This window comes from Nerophis lumbriciformis, linkage group LG09, assembly GCF_033978685.3.
Source record: "Nerophis lumbriciformis linkage group LG09, RoL_Nlum_v2.1, whole genome shotgun sequence".
NCBI lineage: Eukaryota > Metazoa > Chordata > Actinopteri > Syngnathiformes > Syngnathidae > Nerophis > Nerophis lumbriciformis.
In genome coordinates this window covers 20,700,873-20,724,779 of record NC_084556.2, presented here as the reverse complement: position 1 = coordinate 20,724,779, position 23,907 = coordinate 20,700,873, and the positions used below count along the sequence as shown (strand labels likewise).

The window sequence follows — 23,907 nt, the reverse complement described above, 5'->3', positions numbered from 1 at the left end:
CTTAGGAAAAATAGCTAAAATTTTTATATGATTTGGTTTTGAACAGACTCTTTGGATTGCATTAATAACGAAAACCGAGGTACAACTGTGCGGCAAAAGCTGGACGCAATACCTGACTAAATGCTATGGTAATCCGGCAATGCCATGATGTAATTGTCTAGTAAAAATTATAATTACATTATTTTGAAACAGCCATCCATTTTCTACAACTTGTCACTGTACCATTATTGTAAATGCCTGACTGCCTAAGCATTGACACAAGTCCACTGTCTCTCTGTCTCGTGAGTGCTGAGGAAGTACCGAGGTTAATGCTGAAAGGGATTGACGTGCTAATCCCCATATGCAGTGTCCTCATGGTGCTGCCTCCAGGGGCTCTTGTTTTGCTGATGCACAACCACAATTGTCGGGAACCAACGTTTGGGCCATTGCGGCTGTCAACATGCAGCAAATACAAAAGATGGAGAATGTAGTGTGACTTGCTTTAAGCCTGTCATGTCTTTACAACGTCCCCCAGCAGGTTCTTTCAAGTTCTTGTCACCCGGACAAGAGTATCAAATGAATGGGTCATGACTGTGTTTTGTAATCTTCAGCATGGTGGTCCAGTATCATATACGGCCAAGTGATTTGCATACACATCAGACGCATCTAGAATAACGTGCTGCTCTGCAGGCAGACACCATCACAAGAAATATATCTTACAGTATTAATGAGCGAGGGCAGATTCCTTGCTTTCAGAAAGTGTCAGTAAATATCACATGCTCACACTGTAGAGAACAGTTGGCCTCCTACTATCTACTACGGATATCAAGCATGGAAAGGATCTTATCGGTTTTAATTAATTTATCACACAGGGAATAAGAACTCTTTCTGATTTCCTGCTAACTTGTCTTTCAGGCTGATCAGCAGCTCCCCTAAAACCAGTACACGGTAATTCAATTCAATAAAAGCATCTAAAAATGAGAGAACAATGCTCAGTTCTGTTTGACACTGTCAAATATGTTTTCATTTAGCAATATCTTTTTATTATTATGGGTCCACCGCGCCTTGCCAGAGTCATAGGCCACCTCTAATTGTGTTGCTTTAAAGTCTTTTCCTCACAGCAATCTTTTTGACAGATTGAAATGGGAATAGTAGGACAGTTACAGTTTGCAGTGGGGATTGGCAATGTGGTTTAAAATCTATATTGCGATATATAATGCAGCCTCTTGCAATAACAATATGTCATGACATATTAATTGGCATATAAATTATAATAGAACCATTTCAAAAAGGGTTACAGAAGCTCCTAATTTAGCTGCTGACATATGCAGTAACATAATGCATCATTTCTGGTTGTATTAATTTCTGAAGACTATTATTAATCCACATGCTAATTTACTAATTTTACTAATTTAAAGTCTAGGTTTCCCTGCTTAGGCTGCTGCCCCCGCGACCCAACCTCGGATAAGCGGAAGAGGATGGATGGATGCTAATTTACTGTAAAAAGCTGGTTATTTTCAGTTGTACCAGTTTTATCTACACTTATTCATCTGCTTCAATACTTAACATTAGTTTTGGCAATATTGCAAATGTGGCTATTGATCCAATACCAAGTGGTTATAGAGGCAGTATTGATCATAACAATGCTGGTACTGATACTTCACATTTTTAGGATTAGGGTTTACCTTCAATGTAAACTGATTGTGGTGTATTGCCACGGCAAAATAAAAGTCGCCACACTTTGAAAATGAGGTTTTTGTTTTTTTTACGTGAAAACAAATTAAAGTGATGTATTATATTGTAGTCTCCAGAAGAAGTCAAAGTCTGACGCTCTTTTTAACTTATTTTGCCAATCTTATGCTAACAACCGGCCCAATTGCGAAACGTATTCCCTCCCATGCACACACGTTCATCTCCATGCTTCCCCAGACATACAACAACAATTCCTCGTTCTATGCCAATCCCCTTTCAGGCACATTAGCTCTGTCCCAATTCGGCGGCTGCATCCTTTGCAATGCGCATTTGTGGGGTGCTGACATCATCGCTGTGCGCAAAGGCTGTCCCAATTCAAAAAAGTTCCAAGTGTCCTTAGAACCTGGTCGACAAATGTTTCCTTTTCTCCCATTAGCAGAAAGGTTGCATCTGTGTACAATTCTCGTCCTTTCATATGAGAGATCCTTTGCGCGCTCAAATCTGAAAATTATTTCCAACGCTATGCGGAGCAGAAAGAGCGACTTTAAACATGTAAGTAAAACTTTATGTATTCATTTAAAACAGCTAATGTGTGGCCGGAATAATGAAGTATTGTAAATGTGTGCATCAATGTACTTTGATTGATTGATTGAATGATTGATTGAAACTTTTATTAGTAGATTGCACAGTTCAGTACATATTCCGTACAATTGACCACTAAATGGTAACACTCGAATAAGTTTTTCAACTTGTTTAAGTCGGGGTCCACGTAATCAATTCATGGTAATCAATTCTGATATTAGTTATTGCTGCTTTTTGTGTACATGTGCATGTTATTTGAAAATGTTTACTCACATAAGATGATTATTGTGGTTTTGTGTTTATCTTTTCTGTTTTTTGTGTCTGTGCAGAATAATCAAGGAGGAGGACTTAAGACAACAACAGAGCAAAAATCAATGACACAAAACACATATATACCAGTTTGGATGATCATTTAAAAACAAAGTGTTTTTATAATATATACAAATTAATAAAATCATGTGCTGAAAATGTAGTTGTTGTGATTAATTTCCTCTGCCTTCATTGCAAACAAAATGATAATAATATTTTTATGCTATTACAGTATGTACTATTACTGACTACAATGCAACCAAACTGACACGATTAGAAAAGTACATCCATTGTGAATCAAATATTAATAAAGTAAGACCGTGTGGTGTTGCTTGTATAGATAGAACGTGAGGACTCTTTCCGTGACATCTTTTGGATTGTCTGCGTATTTTTAAAAAGGTACATGCCCCACTACAACAACCATTCACAAGCATAAAAAAAAATCCATCGTTAACTGATAATTAGGAGTAACAGCTTTAGAACGCTTGTCAACACGAGACATATCTTCATGACAATCATCTCCCATGATCGGCAGAAAAATCAGCCGGCGGTAACCAACACAAAAAAGGATTCGACACTCCTGTCTTAGGCTCGTCATTATTTAACCTCTCGCGACTGAGCAGCAGATACGTGACATAAATGTAAGGGCGGGGACAACGGACATAACCAAAAAGTGTCCCGTAGGCTTCACCATACCGATTCATATCGTAGAGGACTGTCGCCAGGACCCACACTTTGTCCGACCGCATTTGCTGGGTCCTTAGAAAGATGCAGCCCCGAATTGAGACACAGCTATAATGTTCACGATTATGGGAACAATGAACATCAAAACCACACAAACATAAAACAGTAACACCAGCAGGTCATTACAGTTTAAATGGATGTATAGCCTATTATTTGCGCACTAACTAACTAGTGATGCACCGAAAATTTGACTTTGACCACCCGAACAGCACTGCCAACACCGGATGTTATGACGACTTAAGTAATACGCACGTGATTGTCTGCAGCGGAGGCAGCATGTCTGCGATGTGGATGCACTTGAATATATCCGAGATATACCCGCAGACCGCGATCTACAAAACGTGCAAATATTAAGAGGACAGTGGTGTTTTTTAAGGAGAGAAATTCCAACTAGTTCAGCAACGCAAAGCATTTACACTTACATGTTACTCCGGCTTCCTCCCACCTCCAAAGACATGCACCTGGCGATAGCTTGATTGGCAACACTAAATTGGCCCTAGTGTGTGAATGTGAGTGTGAATGTTGTCTGTCTATCTGTGTTGGCCCTGTGATGAGGTGGCGACTTGTCCAGGGTGTACGCCGCCTTCCGCCCGATTGTAGCTGAGATAGGCTCCAGCGACCCCCGCGACCCCGAAGGGAATAAGCGGTAGAAAATGGATGGATGGATGTTTTGTTCACACTAATTAAAGGGTCAAAGTTGTCAGAGCCAGTTTTAGTTTTATTTTTAAATATATTTTTGCAAGAAACACAACTGATAAATGGTAATGATGGATTATTGGTATATATGGTATTCTGGGGGGTTAAAAAAACAACTGGTACGTACACCAAATTGAACCAGAAGATAAAATAAGATCCAAACCGAGGATTTTGTGACATGTTCCGCCTTTAGTAATTTCATATTTGATGGTTGGACAGGCACTCCAGAGAGCCAAACATCTATAGGATGTATAAGCAATTACAACAATAGTCGTCCACAGTGTGTTGTCTTTAAGGTCACACTTCAACAAAGGAGACCTTCACTGTCCAGCATTTGACTCCTGCAAGCATCTGACTTTGATTTTAGCAGATAAAAAGAACAGTTTCAAAAAGAGGAAAAGACCTTTACAAACGTTCAATAAGCTTCAAAGGTGTGCTTTAACACTGGGAGAACGAGGCCTAATAAAGATATGACTTGTATTTTTATTAGTGCTGTCAAGCGATTAAAAAAAATTAGTGACTAATTAATTATGATCTGTAATTAATTTATTTATTTTTAATCTCACCTAAAATGCAGTGAAAAGCCCTAAATTTGAGGTATTTTTATTTAATTTCATTACATTATTGTAAAGATTAGCGATAGAAACACATTTTCTAATTGTTTTTAACAGACTTGAACAGTTTCAGTCTGTTGTATTTACTCAAATAAAACATAAGGTCCATATAAAGTGCTACTTTTAACGCCTCAAAAACAGTAAGAACACTTTCCTTAACGGTAAATAGCAGTGCCACTGCTAGCATATGTTACCTTAGTGGTTCACGAGAATACATTTAACAAATACATTTCTATATTTGTCACAATGATAAACTTAGTAAAATGGATGAAAATAAATGTTGGCTTTGATTGGCTTTCCTGACTGTTAATCACATATGTCTCACACAATGTGCAACATTATCTCATGTTTTAACCACTATTTAACGGCAGAACATGAAGTTATTTCAGCTCTTTAACATTCAAACCCTTTCAACATTCAAACTATTCTTATATTCATTCTACATTCCATCAGCATTTGAGTTCAGCTTCAGCATTGAGGCATTCACATGCAATTTATTCACGAATTGCTTCACCTAGTACTAAATACTTTTTTAAACCTAAACTGTCAATAAAATTCAAGTGCAAATAAAAATACAGCTTCATCACTTTAGTCATAATTTTTGCACTTAAGAAACTTCTCTATAACTTTAGCTCCAGGCTTCTTCTGTTTGTTTGATATTGTCATTACTGCCACAAGTAATGACAATATAGCACAGCTATGTAGAGAGCGAATGGCCAACTCGGTTTCAAAGTTGGTAGCAAACATGGCGCCCTGTTGTCACTTGAGGGGCTTTTTACCAATCATTTAGGAGATCCTCTGGCCATGTTTGCTACCAACAAGACAACATTCAAACGTACCATAAACAGGCACAAGACATTAAAACAACGTTGAGAACTTGTTGGATTAGGTCCTGACGTTGAGCAACTCAAACTTAACGTTGGATCAACGTGCTTTTTGATGTGTATTCAATGTTAGGTTCTGCTGTTGATTTGACCCATGAATTTTGGTCATTTCCCAGCCAATATTCTAACACACAAATACAACGTTGAAACAACATCATTTATGACAACGTTTATTCAATTTCAGGTTGTGACGTTGATTTGATCATTGACATTTGGTGATTTCCCAATGAACTAGGTGGATCCAACAATAGACATCAACGTTGTCTCAATTTACAAATACAACTACATTACTTTCCAAGTCAGTTTTAAAGGACAAGTATGCATAGTCAACGTTGTATTAATGTCTTGTGCCTGTTGGGTAACACCCTAAATATGACTGTGATTAATTAATGCAATAATTTGACACCCCGAATGTAATCACTTATTTTTCCTTTAAAACGCAACTTACTGTACATGCAAGTTGGTTCAAAGCTCCTCAAACATTTCTCTGCCTCATCATTGTCATGTGACCTCATACCAGGCAGGGGTAGAGGACTATTTTTACAAGGTGTGGGCGTTCATACCGTGGATACGCTGGCTTTTATTGCCGCTAAACTCTTAGGTGCATTGATTCAGAGCTGTTACACAATGCTTGTGCAACCCATCCTCTTAACCATTAGACACTCCAACACCCACACCTATACACTCCCAGCACACATGTATCATTAAAATGAACGCCCATGCTGCTTTCCTACACACTCTTACGTATCATGCGTGTCAGACCGCTCACACAAACACGATCACTCACCCCATTCCTGCAGGCTTGCTCATTCAAAGCTTTGACCCAGCTCCTGAGACACTGTTCCCTGATTGACTTGAAGGACAAGAGAGAGGTCAACAAGGCTTTAACCCCGGCTTCAGATGCAGCTCCTCCATCCCGAGCCATACGCAGCTTCACCAGGAAGCCCCGCAGACTCCCAGCCCAGCCGTGATGCTGCCTGAGGGAGAGATGCTGCTGATGTTGACGCTGCTCGGCCGCCTTCCTGGTTCTCCACAGCCGAAGGAGGGTCAGCGAGTACTGCAAGAGCCAGGCCAGCACTATGAGCATGGAGGCCAGGAAGAGCCCCACTTGACCCAGCCAGCTCAACTCCTGGAGCTCCATCACCACCTCCTGAAGCCTCTCATGTCCATATGGAAATGTTAGAGGACTGTCAGACGAGGGCAGATCAGGCCCCTTTAACCTGCAAGTGCCAGCAAACATCCAGTGAGTCTTGCAGAATGTTGCATGATTATAATATGCTAAACTAAAACATCAACAACAGGGATGGCGGTGCTGTAATGTCGTCTTAACTGTCTGAGGTCATGATTAAATACAGTGAATGCATGTGCAAGGTGCATTTTGAAGAACAGGAGAATAAATAAAAAAAATCAGACAAACTATGCAATTGAACCCACCGTTTAACTTGCACGGTCCTGGCCGCAGCCTGCAGGGAAACGAAAGCAAGTCGCGGTAACCTGAAGCTGCCTTCATGGCGATAAACACTGGCGCCAACCACACATGAGTGTGTCCCGTCGCATAGTCGGGGAGCCTCGTGAGTACGTGCGTCGCATCAATAACGACGATTAGAAAGCGGCGTTTCGGCTCAACGTCGTCATGCTACCTGCTCTCATTGGTTTGGAACCTGTAATGATCCTCCTCTGTGACCGACTGTGAGTAACCTCTCCGCAATGAGCGCTTTGGAGGGAGTACTAGTGGTGGTGGTGACCAGCAGGAGGCGCTAGGGGTATAGGACCAGGAAAGAAAAACGGAAACAGAAGGTGTACTTTCAAAACAAACTTGCCTTACTAGAATCAGATCTGACTAGGGAACCCTTTTTCAGAACTCATGTGAAAAAAGCTTTCTATAGTATTTATAATTTAATCCCAGCAAAATTATATAAACAATAAACGTGTTTGTGCGTTAAAGTCATACAGGCCATGCTTTATTATGAAAGATGTAACCGGAAGTACACAACCCATCCGTAACTAGAGCAGAACGAAACAGTGGAGTTTTGCTGAACATTTTATTATAAAAACTCCCAAGGATATGGGTTCGTGTCTTGATTTGTTGAGTTATTGCTCACATTGTAGTCATTTTTCGTAGCAGGACCTGGTGTTAAAATGGCAACATGACGTGTTTGTATCTGAGTGGAGATAGCCGTAGCTTTCCCATTGAGCGACAGAGGAGGCGACGTCACGTCAGCTAGTTCGGTGACCTGTCAGACTAAGAAGGAGCAGCAACTAAAACGAATGAAAACATGTCGCCGTCGCCTTTCTTCCCGCTGGCGATCAATTGCTTCATGTCAGCACTCGGCTGTTTGGCCACGCTGAAGCTGATTCCCGCTTTCAAAGACCATTTCATCGCGGCCAGATTGTACGGGATGGACCTAAATAAAGTGACCAAAAATCAAGTGTGAGTAATGTTGTCTTTTATATGAGGATAATGTTGAGAACAAATAACATGTCTGATCATCTTTTGCTTTTCTTCTCTAGTCCAGAATCTCAGGGTGTCATCAGTGGGACGGTCTTCCTCATCATCCTCTTCTTCTTCATCCCAGTGCCTTTCCTCAGCTGCTTTGTAGGAGATCAGTGCAATGGCTTCCCACATAATGAGGTAGACAACACACCATCCGAACCAGTGACTACAAGCTGACTCTTTTTCATTTTGTGTCAGTTTGTGCAGCTAATAGGCGCGCTGCTCGCCATCTGTTGCATGATCTTCCTGGGCTTTGCTGATGATGTGCTCAATCTGCGGTGGAGACACAAGCTCCTGCTTCCTACCATGGCTTCCCTTCCACTGCTCATGGTGTATTTCACCAACTTTGGCAACACAGTTATAGTGGTGCCCAAACCGTTCAGGGCACTACTCGGGCTGCATCTGGACCTTGGTGAGTTTGGTTTGTTGTTTGGAGTTTGCACTGTATTTTGCCACAACTTCAGCCTTGTACGTGATACAATGGGTGTGCCTTTGCAAAAATCACAATGCTTTGTCATGCCTGACAGAAAGGTAGTAGTCCCTTTTATAGTCAGTAATGTGATTTTTCCTTCAGAAACTAGCATAGAGAGTTGACTATAGCAATGTAAGAGTTATAAACATACACAATGAACAGTTAAACCCAATGATAATGTTTAACATCATTGAGAGTAAACAGTTAAGATTAGCTATTCAATCATTTATTTCTAGTGAGTTTAAAATTTGCTCAAATTATAATTATTTTATATTAATTGGCCCTAGTGTGTAAATGTGAGTGTGAATGTTGTCTGTCTATCTGTGTTAGCCATGCGATGAGGTGGCGACTTGTCCAGGGTGTACCCAGAATGCAGCTGAGATAGGCTCCAGCACCCCCCGCGACCTCAAAAGGGACGAGCGGTAGAAAATGGATGGATGATGCAGACAAACATAACAAAAAACATAATCTTGATTTGATTTTTTTTCTCCTCTGGCTATCTTTTAATCTGATTTTGTTAAAGCATAATTGCGAGTGTGCATGCATTTGTATGAATATGGAGTTTTTGTTTTTAACAGCTGTAGGATGCTTACACACTTCAGGCATTCATAAAAGAATGTCTGAACCCTTTAATATTTGCTGTGACGTATTGGCCATAAGATTATGTACACATGCAATGCAATCCACAATTCAAAAAAACTGTAGCAAATCATAGCAGAGATCAGTATGATGCACAGTGATTCCCGGGCTACATCCATTTGAATAAACTACTACCACAAAAATACACTAAATAACAATGACACTGAGATACATTTTTATAAAACTCTAGAAATACCTTATATTGTGACTGCCTTTGTTTAACGGGGGTCTTTTAGGGTTCCTGTGCCTCCTGTTTGTCACAGTCACTTTCTAACGGCACCTCATCTTTGACAGGTATTCTCTACTACGTCTACATGGGCATGCTGGCAGTATTCTGCACCAACGCCATTAATATCCTGGCAGGCATTAATGGCATTGAGTCAGGTCAAGCTCTGTTTATTTCTGGCTCCATAGTCGTCTTCAACCTGCTGGAGCTCAGCGGTGTGTGAGCTATTATATTGTATGCATACTGTACACATAACTGATGCAAAAAGACTGTGTGATCAACATTTAGCTTGCTTTCTTGTCTTTCTTTTGTTTTAGGTGACTACCACGATGACCATGTTTTCTCACTGTACTTCATGATACCGTTCTTCTTCACCACATTAGCACTTTTTTACCACAACTGGTACGTCGCAGCTCCCACTTAAGCAGTCAGTCAGATAATTGTTTTGGTAGTCTTGTCAATTTTCCACCTATTTTTGCCACAGGTATCCCTCATCTGTGTTTGTGGGAGACACTTTCTGCTACTTTGCAGGAATGACTTTTGCCGTTGTCGGCATCCTGGGACACTTTAGCAAAACAATGCTTTTGTTCTTTCTTCCTCAAGTGGTTAACTTCATCTATTCATTGCCTCAGCTTTTCCATATTGTCCCCTGTCCCAGACACAGACTACCCAGGTAAATTATCTGCTCAACAACTAAAATCTACACAGATCTATTGTAGCTCTAATGGTTCCTTATTTCCTAAAGGTTGAATCCTGAAACAGGAAAACTGGGAATGAGCTACTCTAAATTCAAAAGAAAGGACCTTTCCAAACTTGGAAATCTCATTCTGCAGGTACATTTCTTGAATATACAGTGCGGGCCATGCATTTCCCACCTAGACCTTTAGTTATGTCCTACTCAGTTCGACTTCAATAAATATCTCTCAAAATACCTTAATTCATGTCACCACATGACGACGGCTGGATAAATACTATACAAACACACACTTGCGCACTACTGGTCAATCGTGTACAAAACGGGATATTTTTCTGTGCCTTTAAAAATCAATAAACCCACATCAGCAATTAAAACATATCTTACGTGGTACTGTCAAAATGTAAATAATTGTAAAAAAAACATTAAACGTGAAAAAATAAAGAAATTAAATATTTGAACTCACAATTTGTAGAACCCATCCGACACCGTGTAAGCCAGATGTACCGCTCGTAGTTGGTTAATTTGAGAGGAAGTGGCGGGCAAACCCCCGCTGGGACAACTTAGCTAGCTTCCGGGGTCGGCCGACTTCATCTCACAAGATGTAGTTTCTCTTTAAATATAATTCTTGAAAATGGCCTTGCAAATATATATCTGCCACCTAAACGGTTTTGCTCTCCTTCTTTGTGGGTTAAAAAAGTGGGTAGCGGTGTATGGCACCGGTGCCACTTCCTGCTTTCGAAAATCGCAGCATGTGATTGGATACTCACTTGGGAGTGACAAGTAACTATCCAATCACATCATATTTAACGTATGGCAACCTAGAAGGGCTACTGTCAACAACTTGTGATCTGCTTGGCTATTGCAACTGTCTATCAACTGAATGTCCTCTGTTCGTTTACACTGCACAGCCGTTACTAATGTTGATCCAGAAGGCCTTTGTCAGAATTCATACAGCGCTGGCAACCAGCTAGTTGAATTCTAAAGGGATAAAAACGCCAACGTAAACTGGAACCTAATATGACATGAAGAGAATATAATGAATACTTTTATATATTTATGGAAAGTAAATTAAAAATAAAATATGTTTTTATTCATTTATGATCATGATTTATGTTAGACCAGCAGAGAACATTTAGGTACATTTGCACAAAAAGGATATCCAATAAGCAATGATTAAAAATGTTGCCGCATAATTGGAAAGGTTTTATAGATTCAAGATTCAAGATTGTTTATTGTCATATGCACAGTTAAACAGACAGTTTGCCGTACAATGAAAATCTTACTTTGCTAGTCCACCCTTCAACAAGTCACATGGTACTTAGCTAAAAATAAAAATAAAAATGTATATACAAGGCAAAGTAAGTAACATAACATTATTGCACATTCTGATTGACAGTCAACCATATAAATATGGAGGTGACCTTGGGTCACAGCAGCAGTTAAAGTGTCTTTAGTGATCAAATGTGAAAAGTGTCTACAGTGATGATTCACAGTTCGGGGGTGGTCATGGTAGCTGTCTTTTGTTCAAAAAGATAAAAGTAAAACGGGGGGGGCTAGCATTCACAAGTTAGCATTCACAAGCCTGATGGCCTGTGGGTAGAAACTGTATGTCAGTCTCGTAGTCCTGGATTTCAGGCTCCTGTATCGTCTGCCTGATGGTAGGAGGCTGAAGAGACTGTGCTGTGGGTGTGTACTGTCCTTTATGATGTTGTGTGCTCTCCTGGTGGCCCTGGTAGAGTACATGTACTGTAGTGAGGAGAAGGCTGCTCCTGATATGTACTGAGCAGTTTTAATCACTCGCTGGAGTGCCTTCCTGTCCTTAGCAGTGCAGTTAGCAGTGCAGTGCAGTGTAGTAAGTAATATGAGAGGCGCAGTGGTTCCCACAGGACTGAAATCTATTTGTGGTGGTGTTGGAGGGGCTATAATTGTCTAATTTGCATAATGTATATACACTGAGTGAGTACAAATAAAGAAAAGCAATTACTCGCTAAATGTAGCGGCAAAGTGACTAAATTAGTAACATCAATCCATTCTGCTCCATCCTATTCTCTGGCAGACCAGGTGCGTTTTAATGTATAAGCGAGGGTGAACAAGTTGTGCCTAAATAAAAGCATTGGAAACGGGGAGAACGGCAAAATATCCCAAACACCTGAAAGTGTGATGCAGTGCAGTTCTACACCACTGCAAACTACCACTTTAATAATAAACATATACGGTAGTTGAATCAAAAACTGTCATAGTTTGAATTCAAATTGAACATAATATCTTATAAGAAGTTGACTGCGTTTTCAGTTTTTGCAACCATGAGTTCTACTTCTGCAAAATCAAAAGTGTTTTGACTGCCAATGATAATGAAGATAATAATAATAGAAACTTCAAATGGATGTCCTGTGCCTCATAGTTCATTTGAATGAGCCGCATCTTTCATTTCAACATATGAAACTGTTGTGCAGCAAAGTGTTTTGTCATGAGCATGCATGTTGAAAAACAATACCACATAATATCAGGAGTACAGCAGGTTATTGTGTATCGTAGGTTTATTGTCTTTATCCCCGAAAAGGTTGCAGAGCTATTGAAGCTTCTTGAGGTGCGCAGAGGCCAAGAGGGAGCTGATGAATTCATCGAGTGTAACAACATGACCATAATAAATCTGGTCCTGAAATTCCTTGGACCCACTCATGAGAGGAATCTCACTGTCATCATGCTGTTGATTCAGGTAGAACCAGGAGACGCCACGACAAACAAACCTCCGTCTGCTTTTGAAAGGAAACAGAAGTTAAATTTTGTTTTGTGTGTTTGTGTGCAGGTGATGGGCAGCACGGTGGCTTTCGGAATCCGTTACCACCTGGTGCGCCTCTTCTATGACGTCTAGATTACTCTTAAGCAAACACAAGGGATTTCTGACGGAGAAACTCTTCTTTTTGGAACTACTTTTCAGGCGCGTTGTGTGCATGCCTTAAAAAAGATTCTATTACCTCAGTTTGCTTTGTTTCTCACACTGCAGTAAAGACTTCTGTAAAAATATACCTAAGTACAATATAATGACATAGCAAGCTCTTTTTATTTCCTGCCTTACGTTGTGGGGTCTATCAATTTCCATCAGGAAAGTGTAACCATGTCATATTCACATTTTCACCCTAAAATTATATTTTTGTACTGAGTTTATAAGAATTGTAATGAGTTTCGATCAACCACAATTCATTAATTGAAGTTGCTAATAGCGTGGTCTTGGATGCCACTCCATGGCCATCAATTGATTCAACATGCAGGGACCCTGTGTAAATAGAAGGGAGATCAATATATCAATTTAATAATGATTTTTTTAACATTATAAAGTCCTCCAATGTTTATGTTAGCATCAAGTAAAGGACCAAGTGTGAAAACAGGATTTCAAAAATATTTTAATACTGATTGGCAACACTAAATTGGCTCAAGTGTGTGAATATGAGTGTGAATGTTGTTCGTCTATCTGTGTTGGCCCTGCCATGAGATGGCGACTTGTCCAGGGTGTACCCCGCCTTCCGCCCGAATGCAGCTGAGATAGGCTCCAGCACCCCCCGCGACCCCCAAAAAAAGGGACAAGCGGTTGAAAATGGATGGATGGATGGGAATGTGAGTGTGAATTTTGTCTGTCTATCTGTGTTGGCCCTGTGATGAGATGGCGACTTGTCCAGGGTGTACCCTGCCTACCGCCCGAATGCAGCTGAGATAGGCTCCAGCACCCCCTGCGACCCCGAAAAGGACACGCGGTAGAAAATGGATGGATGGATTAAATACTTGATCACAAAGTACAAAAGCCACATTCAAACAATGCCATCTGGTGCATTTAACAAATTTATCAAGGTATCATGTAAAATGCTACCTTTTCGACATCAAACAGATGGTAATATGCAACATGAGAGTGTATTGTAATGGTCTACTGTGTGGAAAATACAACTTTTTTTGAAGTTACTGAAAGATAAAGGCTGGTGTTATAGAAGTATATTTTGTCAAATAACACTGGAATACTGTGTTTTGGAATGTAAATTCAAATGTGATGATGGGGATTTTAGATATGGTGACACAAATTGTAAAATAAAAGCTGAGACAAAGTGAAGCACAATATTCTCTCTACTCTCGACTCTCTATTTTATGCTGCCCTTTTCTTTTGCTGCAGCTGTTACTTTTTCTGTAGTATTGTACATGGTAATTGTTATATATTGTATATATTATATAATAATATAATATATCAGTATATATTATATACTGTATATATAATATGTAAATATTACATATCTTTTATATTGCTACTCCGGTACATTTTTAGTCTACTTTATACCTGCATTATCCTTTCTATCCTTACACTTTCCATCCTTTGTAACTGAGCTATTGTGTGGAACCATTTCCCTTGTGGATCAATAAAGTTTGTGTAAGTCTTAAGTCTAATATGTATTTATTTTGAAACACAATAAATGTATACAAAAAGTGGTTTGGGGAATATATAAAAACTATTAAAAAAACACAACTATTTGATTATTATTACGTTATTTCATTACAACCCAAAATATAATCAAATAACATTTCCTAACATGATCGCACATTACGTTAGCGGAACATTTAACACCCGGACAATAAAATAAATGTCCTTGTTTCCACCAGACCGTTTATGGTGAAGCACAATCCGCTGAAAGCAACATTGATGTCTACACTATTTTGTGTTACTCAACAACAACAACAATCTACACATAATATTTGTTTCTTTTTCTATTGTCCTTGCCTCGTTCGACCAGTTTCCATGAGTGTTGCTGCGTGTTTTAAACACAATGTAAAAAGGTCCTAAACCGTGTTACCTTGCACCAAAGTGGTGCTACACCTTTGGAACGTAATTTTTATCTTGGCATTTATTAGCCCAACTCTCGCTCAGAGAAGATGCCTCCCAACAAACGACTACAAAAGAAAGAACTACAGTTTGATTGTGAGTGGGCTTCGTGTCAGGAATCGTTCAGTCAGATGGAGAAATTCTGCACTCATGTGGAGGCTCACTTGAACGCTGTCAACATGGCGGAAGAGGATGAAGAAGAACCCGAGGGTGAGTTGGCGTCACTACAGCACTGTAATGTAAACAATATAACACAGTTAGCACTATGGATGTTCTCTCGGTAACAATATCAAGAGCAGCCTTGCGTGTGACAGACTCGTTTGAGAAAAGAACAAGTCTGTTATTTTTCCTCAACTCGTTTAGCTCTTTACATTACAGACAACTGATTGATTAACAATTTGGGTCAAAAACTATACATTTGTCCATAACTATATTTTAATTACATATCTGTCAAGTCATTGTCATTCAAGGGTCATTTCACTGTTTTAGTTTCAGCTAAACCTCATTTTTAAAAAGCTGATTGCTTTGTTGAAGGTTCCTATGGTGCATAGCACAAGATGCCTTTGAGGGCACCGTTGCCAACTTTGCGACTTCCTCACTAAATGTAAGTTAAGCTAAAGTACCAATGATTGTCACACGCACACTAGGTGTGGTGAAATGTGTCCTCTGCATTTGACCCATCCCCTTGTTCACCCCCTGGGAGGTGAGGGGAGCAGTGAGCAGCAGCGGTGGCCGTGCCCGGGAATAATTTTTGGTGATTTAACCCCCATTTCCAACCCTTGATGCTGAGTGCCAAGCAGGGAGGTAATTGTTCCCATTTTTATAGTCTTTGGTATGACTCGGCCGGGGTTTGAACTCACGACCTACCGATCTCAGGGCGGACACTAACCACTAGGCCACTGAGTAGGTTTTTAGTGACTTCTGAGGTTAATTATACCATGTACAATTATCTTATATGATTGGAAGTAGCATGTGTTTGTATTTGGTCACATAATACTTTAAAACTAAAGAATATAGGTGTCGGATTTGGGAGGAAGATTAAAGACATTAGCAACATCTGGTAGAAGGTCCACACACAGGGACAGAGGCTAGGTGTCGGAGGTCACCGAACCCAAATCTATCACAGGTTGACTACCGTAGTCAAGTAAATAAACTGAGTGCTATGCAGGCCGTCCGCCATCAAGATTTGACCCACAAGGAGACGGGGTCTACAAGAAATGGTATTTAAACACAGTGTTCCGACAGGACAGCAGAATGAAGAGATTTGGCACACTTCTTCCCTAGAGCTGCAGCTCTAGTCCGAGGCTCGCTGAAACAAATAAAGCTTTTTGTTCGACGATTCCTCTTGGTGTCTCTATGGCTCATCACCCATCACACGACCATCAAATATACAACACTTCCTTTCTCAAAAGCGACTAGCGACAAATCTAGCAACATTTTGGGATGTTTTGGAGACATGATGGTGTGTATCTGCAGTTAACGTCCTTGTGGCTAGAGTGTCCGACCTGAGACTGGAAGGTCGTGAGTTCAAACCCCGGCCGAGTCATACCAAAGACTATAAAAATGGGACCCATTGCCTCTCTGCTTGGCACGCAGCATCAAGGGTTGGAATTGGGGGTCAAATCACCAAATGATTCCAGAGCGCGGCCACCGCTGCTGCTCAATGCTCCCCTCACCTCCCAGGGGGTGAACATGGGAATGGGTCAAATGCAGAGGATAATTTCATCACACCTAGTGTGTGTGACTATCGTTGGGACTTTAACTTTAACTTAACAAACAACAGGTGCCCCTCTTTTCAGGCGGTCAAGTTGACACTAGCCTCGCACAGCAGTCCCAGCTGCAGTCAGAGCAGAGCAGAGACCCACACCCACTCTGTGCATAGCTACCTTGGTTTATAGAGTGAGATGTAAGTGTTTCATTACTGTCACACTTTAAGTAAAAACAAACATCTCGCTCATGGTAATAGAGTTCATGAATATCACAACCCTTCAGTCTTTTGACCAAATTTGATACTTAAACATTTAACAATGTAGAACAAAGTAAAATACCACTAAATTAAGAATCAACAGAAAAAAATTATTTTACGATTCTAATCATAATTTGCATTTTTTTAAACTCACTATTTATGTATCCCACTCGTTATTCCTCTCTCCCACAGCTTACATTGTAATCAATTATGCAAATGAGGCCACAATGTCATCTAGCAACTTCCAAAAACTTTTATGACAGCCACTAGCTACTTTCCTTAATGAGGAGTTGGCAACAGTTGCTTAAGGCGTGCATTGTTGTTAAGAAGTAGAGATGGCACTTGGGGCTTTTTTGAAAGAAGCCCTTAAAAAGACAGGCTCGTTATTATACGGTAGTTCTTTATTTATTTATTTTTTTAGCCTTTTTTTTTTTTTTTTTTTCTTCAAAGAAACAATCACTTGTAGCAGTTCTAAAATGTGAATCCATCCATCCATCCATTTTCTACCGCTTATTCCCTTTGGGGTCGCGGGGGGCGCTGGAGCCTATCTCAGCTACAATCGGGCGGAAGGCGGGGTACAACCTGGACAAGTCTCCACCTCATCGCAGGGCCAACACAGATAGACAGACAACATTCACACTCACATCCACACACTAGGGCCAATTTAGTGTTGCCAATCAACTTATCCCCAGGTGCATGTCTTTGGAAGTGGGAGGAAGCCGGAGTACCCGGAGGGAACCCACGCAGTCACGGGGAGAACATGCAAACTCCACACAGAAAGATCCCGAGCCCGGGATTGAACCCAAGACTACTCAGGACCTTCCGAATAATTTAAATTTACACCATCATAACTCTATTGGTGGGAATTACTTAGAAATGTTGATATATATATATATATATATATATATATATATATACAGTATATATTTTTTTCATAGTAAACATTCCATAAGTCAATGCCACAACCCCATGCTTTGACAGTGAGATCACTATTTAAAAAATTTCCCAGCAAAAATACAAAATAAGTAAGAATAAAATCTATACAAACATTTTAACATAGCTTGAATAAAATGTAGTGCATAATAAAAATGTGAATCCAAAATTTCCTACCCTATTTGGTGTGTGTACGTCTGAACTACTTAACATATCCACATCAGAACAGTGAACCAGAAAAGTAAATCTGAATGCTGCAAGTCCATTCGCCAGTTGCACCGTGGGCAATTAATAAAAAATAAAAAAATTGCTCGCAACTGCGAATCAACTTTCATCTTTTACTTAAAAGTGCAGTTCAAAAGACTCGATTCATTTGTAAAGGTCACATCTTTTTTGAAAAGTGTTTATCTGGTCGTTTGGCGTCTGACAGGTGGTCATCTCAAGACTACTAATTAGATTTTTTTCTGACCAGACGAAAGAAACTGTCTTTGGAGAGACTGCGGGTTCTGCTCCATGGAGGGTCCTGAAGAGTTCCGGCGACATGTGTACTTTCACTGTTACCACACCAAACTGAAGCAGCTGGGTCAGCAGGTGCTCAGTGGCCAGCGCAAACTTGGCACCTGCTCTATCGGTTACCAGAACCACAACATTGTTCCTGAAATCCCTGACAATTTTCTTTGCCTTTGGGAAGAGTGTGAGGTAAGCCTGACATGGTGATAAAACGTTAATGTGGGATCCCCTGCACACTCAGTGGCATTGTATTCTGTAATCTAAGCAATTCTGTAATGGAAAATATCCTTTAAAAACGTATCCTGTTTGTTAAAGCAACCACCTTATGAGAACCCGGAGTGGTTCTACCGGCATGTGGAGCTGCACACCTTGGCTATAGACATACCAGCGGGTGACTGTGATTTCCCAGTACGCTGTGGATGGAAAGGTAAATCACCATCTCAAGATTATAGCTCTTAATTGTCCCAACCAATGCATAATCAAACAGCTTTGGCACATTTGGGTGTTTAGTTAATTAAGTTCTATGGTCCCGCAGACTGCGAAGCTACCGCTAAAGGACGGGCTAAGTTACGGGAGCATCTACGCAGCCATACCCAGGAGAAAGTAGTGGCATGCCCAGGTTGTGGAGGGATGTATGCCAGCAACACAAAGTTCTTTGACCACATAATTCGACAGAGTGCCATGGAAGGTGACGGTATACGTTTTAGACAGGAACACCTATACAGTAGTACCTCAACTTTTCTGACTTGTGTCTCAAATCAACGTCTCTGAAATTAATTGAAATAAATTTAATTGGTGCTTTTCCCCCATCAAAAAATAAATAAACTTATAGATTGTATAGTATGTAGTATTTACTACTAACACCTACAATAGTTTTATGTAGTGTAATGTAACATTAATTTACAGAATTTACCTTAGTTCTATGGTGTCTCTTTCTAGCTACTGTTCCGTCAAACACCATCTACAGCTTTTCCATATTTTTATGGATAAAGGTCCGCTGTTTAGATATTATTTTAACATTCGAGGCTGGCATTAGACTCACTCTGTTACAGTACGGTGCAGACTAGCAGTGATACGCTCCAACTGCTTTGTCAAGTTGGCGACACGCTTGGTCATGTTTTTGATGATTTCTTTTTTATTTAATGACATGATCAATCTCTTATTATTCTAATGTCTGTCCTGGGCACTCACAATTTTTCTTCATCGGATTTGACATTCACTAAGCCAACTAATGGTGGGGATGCTTGTAACTCAGATTTTTGCTGGCAATTTAAAGAATAACAATTAGCCGAGAGACTGTTCTTATCTAAAAGCACTATTAAGTTGGGGCACTCTTGAGTTGAGGTTCCACTGTAGTAATATAGTTCCTCACATAACATGTATTTACTATTTGTTGTAGGTCAAAGGTTTCAATGCTCCCACTGTTCCAAACGTTTTGCAACAGAGAGACTGCTTAGAGACCACATGAGGAACCACGGTCAGTCATCACCTCAAAGGGTCTTCATCAGCAAATGAACATGGAATAACATATTATATAATGTATATTTTGCACATTTGTACCTAATACATTGCCTATTCAATTTAGTATTGGAAGACATTCCTTATATTTATGGTGGGACCCAAACCAACCAACCAGCCTCCTTGTGTTTATGATTATCCATCCATCCATTTTCTACCGCTTGTCCCTTTTGGGGTCGCGGGGGGTGCTGGAGCCTATCTCAGCTGCATTCGGGCGGAAGGCGGGGTACACCCTGATTATATTTTTACTTTTTTTAAATTACCCATTTAGTTGTGTCTGTGCAACACAGAGTAGAAAGAACCAAGATAACTCATTTTAGTTTTCATCAACAATTTCGCAACCATTGTTCTTTGTTACACCCATCTCACATTGTTGTTGTCATAATAACAAATTCCCCTAACCTTTTGTGGTCTACTTATATGATTCTTTGATATACTGTAGTGTTACATTTTGGGTTTACACCATCATAAATGTTATTTTACCATAATGTAATGTTTTTTTCTGTCTTATTGATACAGTGAGCCACTACAAATGTCCGTTGTGTGACATGACTTGTCCATCACCTTCAGCACTGCGCAACCATATTAAATTTCGCCACAGTAACGAGAAGCCTTACAGCTGTGAATACTGCGAATACAGGTAATATTATTTAAGTCATATGCCTGGATAATACCCTTGTGTTTATGTTCTTAGAAACTCTAGTGCCAATGTTCTCCCTCATTTTGGAGGGTGAGAAACCTGACCATCATGTGCAACTATTAGTGGACAAAAATTGCTAATGAAATGCATTTGTCGATGATAGTCGGTGAGGTCATCGCTCGTGTTTTTCAGTGCGGAAACGGACATGCACAAGTCAACGTGGCCGGTGTCCAGCAAGCAACAGAAAGAGAAAAAATGTCTGCGGCCACTGCAACAACACCGCGAGCAAAAACGTTAAAAGTATGGGAACATTTCACCCTAAACAACGTCAAAACGCGCATTACTTGCTCAATTATTGAATGGATGGATCTTGCTTTTCATGGCAGTGCGTCTGCTATACGAGAGCACTTCAAGCAGAGGCATGTCAGACATTTGGAGGATGCGGCCTCGGCCTCTGTGTAAAAAATTGTCGGCGAGCTTAACTTTGTTTATATCCATTTGTGCAGGTTTCTACAGTCAAGAACGTTGTTTAGATGATTATTGGCATATTTGAGTTTAAGATTATTATTAGGGCTGTCAAAAATAACTTGTTAACTAGTGTGATTAATCACAAAACAATGTTGCATAAATCATGTACTGTATATACACAGATATTTCACGCAATTTATATTGACTGTACATCCTCTTTTACTTTAACTGTGGATGGTTACCTGACAGGCAGCGAACTGAAAATACGACTGTTAGCAAGTTTTGAGCAGCTAAATGACGTGCGTTTAAGTGCAACATTTAAAAAATATTCCTGTGTACAAATGAGCATTTTTGTCCTAATTTTGAGGTCTTTTTTTAATGTAATTTAAATTATGCAAGCTAGTAATAACCTGTGATTAATAATGATTAACCCAAATTCAAAAAGTGTGATTAATCTGATTAAAAACATTTATCGTTTAAAAGCACTAATTAATATTATTATATTATTGCAGTTCAAAGAAAATCAGTAGTAAAAGTGCTTGCTTTTAAAGGGGAACTGCACTTTTTTTTTAAATTTTACCTATCATTCACAATCCTTGTGTAAGACAAGAACAAATATGTCTTGCTTTTTTATGCGTTCTAACTAGTAAATAAATGTGCTTACAATGGAGCCAATCGGAGTCGCTCTATTCTGCCTACTGTATAAAAGCCCTTAAAAAAAATCCAAACACCTCCATTAAAGTTTTATATACACGCTGTAGGTATATACAGGTATGTAATGTAGTAACAGGCACATTCATTAAACCATTTAATATTTACGTATTTGATCATTTTAAGCATACGCCACGCATTAATTTAAAAAACGCATCACAACGTTCACTTTTTTTACCACTAAATCACTAATTATTACTCACTGCAGACTTCATGAAAGCCAACAGACATAATAAAATCTCACTTACTGTGCAACGTCTGCTGTCATTAGGATGCCGGCTGATAGTGTTGTTATATTCCCGCTTTATATTGAAAAATTACTCTTAATCCTCTCGAAAAGGGGGAAAGAACCAAGCGTTTTTTCGTGTCATTATTGTCATTTCCGGGTCTAAATTGGCTGTCAAAGTGTACCAACTTGTTGGAATACATCCTCAGCCTTCTACTCTCCAGGTGAGAGGCAGATTTATGATCTAGAATAAACTTCCACAAGCAGGGAAGCGAAAAAACAGCTGACCACTCGATGGTGTAAACATAGGCACATGCTCGTGATCACATCGCCACTATAAATAGTTAGTCTGCGTTAGCGCTTATAATAACAATATCACTAATACTTGGTTAATACTCAAGTCACAACATTTTTAGAGGACCTCCCATTGGCTCTGTTGTAAGCGGACTTTTTAGTTAGAATGCATTACAAAAAAATCCATCCCTCGTCATGTCTTTCATAATGATTGTGAACCATAAGCAAAATTCCATCTAAAGTGCAGTTCTCCTTTAAATGGACAAATGTTTTGATTGGTATTTTCTATTGTTTTAATTTGTGTAAAAATATCCCAAGTTGAATTTAAAAGCCAATGGATAAAGAAGAACCACTGAATAGGTGACGTTTCATAATCCGATTAGTCGACTAATTGATAAGATAGTCGATGACTCGTCGACTATCAAATTAGTCGTTAGTTACAGCCCTGAAGTCGTGCTTCATGTTCCAGCTGCAAGAATTTGGTGGATCTGCGTAAACACCTGGACAGCCACAGCAGCGAGCCCGGTTACCACTGTGATGTTGCTGGTTGTGATTTTACCTCTCGCACCCTTAGCACCTTGAAAATTCACCACAAAAGGGAGCATGAGGTGAGGAGGGGTATTAAATTGATGATTGTTGTTACTGTGACTTAATATATTTATACTCTCATTGTTGATCTTCAGGGGACTTTTATAGCCCGCTACAAGTGCCATGTGTGTGATCAGTGCTTCACCAGAGGAAATAACCTCACAGTGCATCTGCACAAAAAACACCAATTCAAATGGCCGTCTGGACACCCGAGGTTCAGGTAGGTCTTGCTGATTAAAAACGCCTCCAGCTTCAATGTGGTGAAGGCCTCCCATCGGCTGCCGCCAGGTACAAGGAACATGAGGACGGCTTCTTGCGGCTGCAGCTGATCCGTTACGAGAGCGTGGAGCTGACCGAGCAGCTGATGCGAGAGAGACAGAATCGGCGCGACGAGGAGGGAGCTGTCGATTCCCCCAGTGCCGCGCCTTCAGAGATGCAGGTGGAACTGAGAGGTCTGCTGCTGGAGGAACAAAGGACGGAGGCGCCCGATATCATCAGTGAGGAGAGCTCTCAGGAAGTGGGCATGTTGTACGTTCTTACTGGAGGTTTGACACAAGCGGTGGACAACTCTTTCATGTTGCAATATCAAGATACTGCTCGGGAACAGGAGATGCAGACAGTTTGACCACCTCCACCATGAAATCTGCATTGGCTTTTGTTGTGGAGTTTTATAAGTATGGATATTAGGTGGCGGCCTGTTTTTACTTTTATTTATCTGGTTTGCCAACATTGTGGACACCCAGATTATTTTCAAGTCATCTTACTATGGCATCCTCTCATATGCCGACATCATCTCCTGTAATATCGACCTGTAAGATTAATAACTAAAATGACAAATGTGAAGTCTACCATCTGTTTAGAAAACTTTATAGCTAAGCTTGTGCCGTCAAACGGCTGCTGTGAATCAATTTTGATTACTACAATTTAATATTTACTTTTTGATGGAGTTTCATTTTGCGCATGTACGGTAAATGAGCCTCAAGAAATAGGAGAATATATATATGCACTTGACGTACAAATCTGCGCTGCAACCACATAGTTTCCCAATTGTGGGTTCAATAAAAGTCTATCCTATTAGCATTTTTAATAGCTTTAAATGCTGAATTTCCCCCAGGGATCAGTACTTCTATTCTATTCTATACACATGTGGGCCAAAATAGTAGAAAT

The 23,907-nt window shown here is 40.0% G+C and overlaps 3 protein-coding genes across 4 annotated transcripts in view; 2 read left to right on the top strand and 1 right to left on the bottom strand.

Moving 5' to 3' along the window:
- Positions 1-7,226, bottom strand: part of c2cd2l (c2cd2 like) — a 44,217-nt gene extending 36,991 nt beyond the window's left edge. For both annotated transcript variants that reach the window (XM_061962308.1, XM_061962309.1), the window contains exons 1-2: positions 6,935-7,226; positions 6,288-6,720 (exon numbers count right to left, since the gene is read on the bottom strand). In XM_061962308.1, coding sequence (XP_061818292.1) covers positions 6,288-6,641 — 354 coding nt within the window. In that variant the 5' untranslated portion in view covers positions 6,642-6,720; positions 6,935-7,226. The remainder of the gene's footprint in view (positions 1-6,287; positions 6,721-6,934) is intronic.
- A 535-nt stretch (positions 7,227-7,761) lies between these two features.
- dpagt1 (dolichyl-phosphate (UDP-N-acetylglucosamine) N-acetylglucosaminephosphotransferase 1 (GlcNAc-1-P transferase)) lies at positions 7,762-14,430 on the top strand. Its single transcript, XM_061962300.2, has 9 exons — positions 7,762-7,931; positions 8,012-8,132; positions 8,193-8,406; positions 9,400-9,546; positions 9,649-9,733; positions 9,816-10,004; positions 10,077-10,164; positions 12,589-12,744; positions 12,835-14,430. The coding sequence occupies exons 1-9, from the start codon at positions 7,777-7,779 to the stop codon at positions 12,898-12,900; spliced, it is 1,221 nt and encodes a 406-aa protein (XP_061818284.1). The 5' UTR covers positions 7,762-7,776; the 3' UTR covers positions 12,901-14,430.
- A 238-nt stretch (positions 14,431-14,668) lies between these two features.
- hinfp (histone H4 transcription factor) lies at positions 14,669-23,820 on the top strand. The gene is made up of 9 exons (XM_061962301.1): positions 14,669-15,096; positions 18,258-18,484; positions 18,611-18,722; positions 18,831-18,983; positions 19,695-19,772; positions 20,333-20,453; positions 22,622-22,760; positions 22,836-22,960; positions 23,029-23,820. Exons 1-9 carry the CDS (start codon positions 14,937-14,939, stop codon positions 23,363-23,365), a joined length of 1,452 nt encoding a protein of 483 aa, XP_061818285.1. The 5' UTR covers positions 14,669-14,936; the 3' UTR covers positions 23,366-23,820.
- Positions 23,821-23,907: the final 87 nt, after the last annotated feature.

Coding starts and splice junctions, on each gene's coding strand:
- hinfp (XM_061962301.1), top strand. CDS start 14,937: ATGCCTCCCAACAAACGACTACAAAAGAAAGAACTACAGTTTGATTGT. Junction 18,485..18,610: donor GCCTTTGGGAAGAGTGTGAG/GTAAGCCTGACA, acceptor TGTTTGTTAAAG/CAACCACCTTATGAGAACCC. Junction 18,723..18,830: donor AGTACGCTGTGGATGGAAAG/GTAAATCACCAT, acceptor ATGGTCCCGCAG/ACTGCGAAGCTACCGCTAAA.
- dpagt1 (XM_061962300.2), top strand. CDS start 7,777: ATGTCGCCGTCGCCTTTCTTCCCGCTGGCGATCAATTGCTTCATGTCA. Junction 8,133..8,192: donor ATGGCTTCCCACATAATGAG/GTAGACAACACA, acceptor ATTTTGTGTCAG/TTTGTGCAGCTAATAGGCGC. Junction 8,407..9,399: donor CGGGCTGCATCTGGACCTTG/GTGAGTTTGGTT, acceptor CATCTTTGACAG/GTATTCTCTACTACGTCTAC.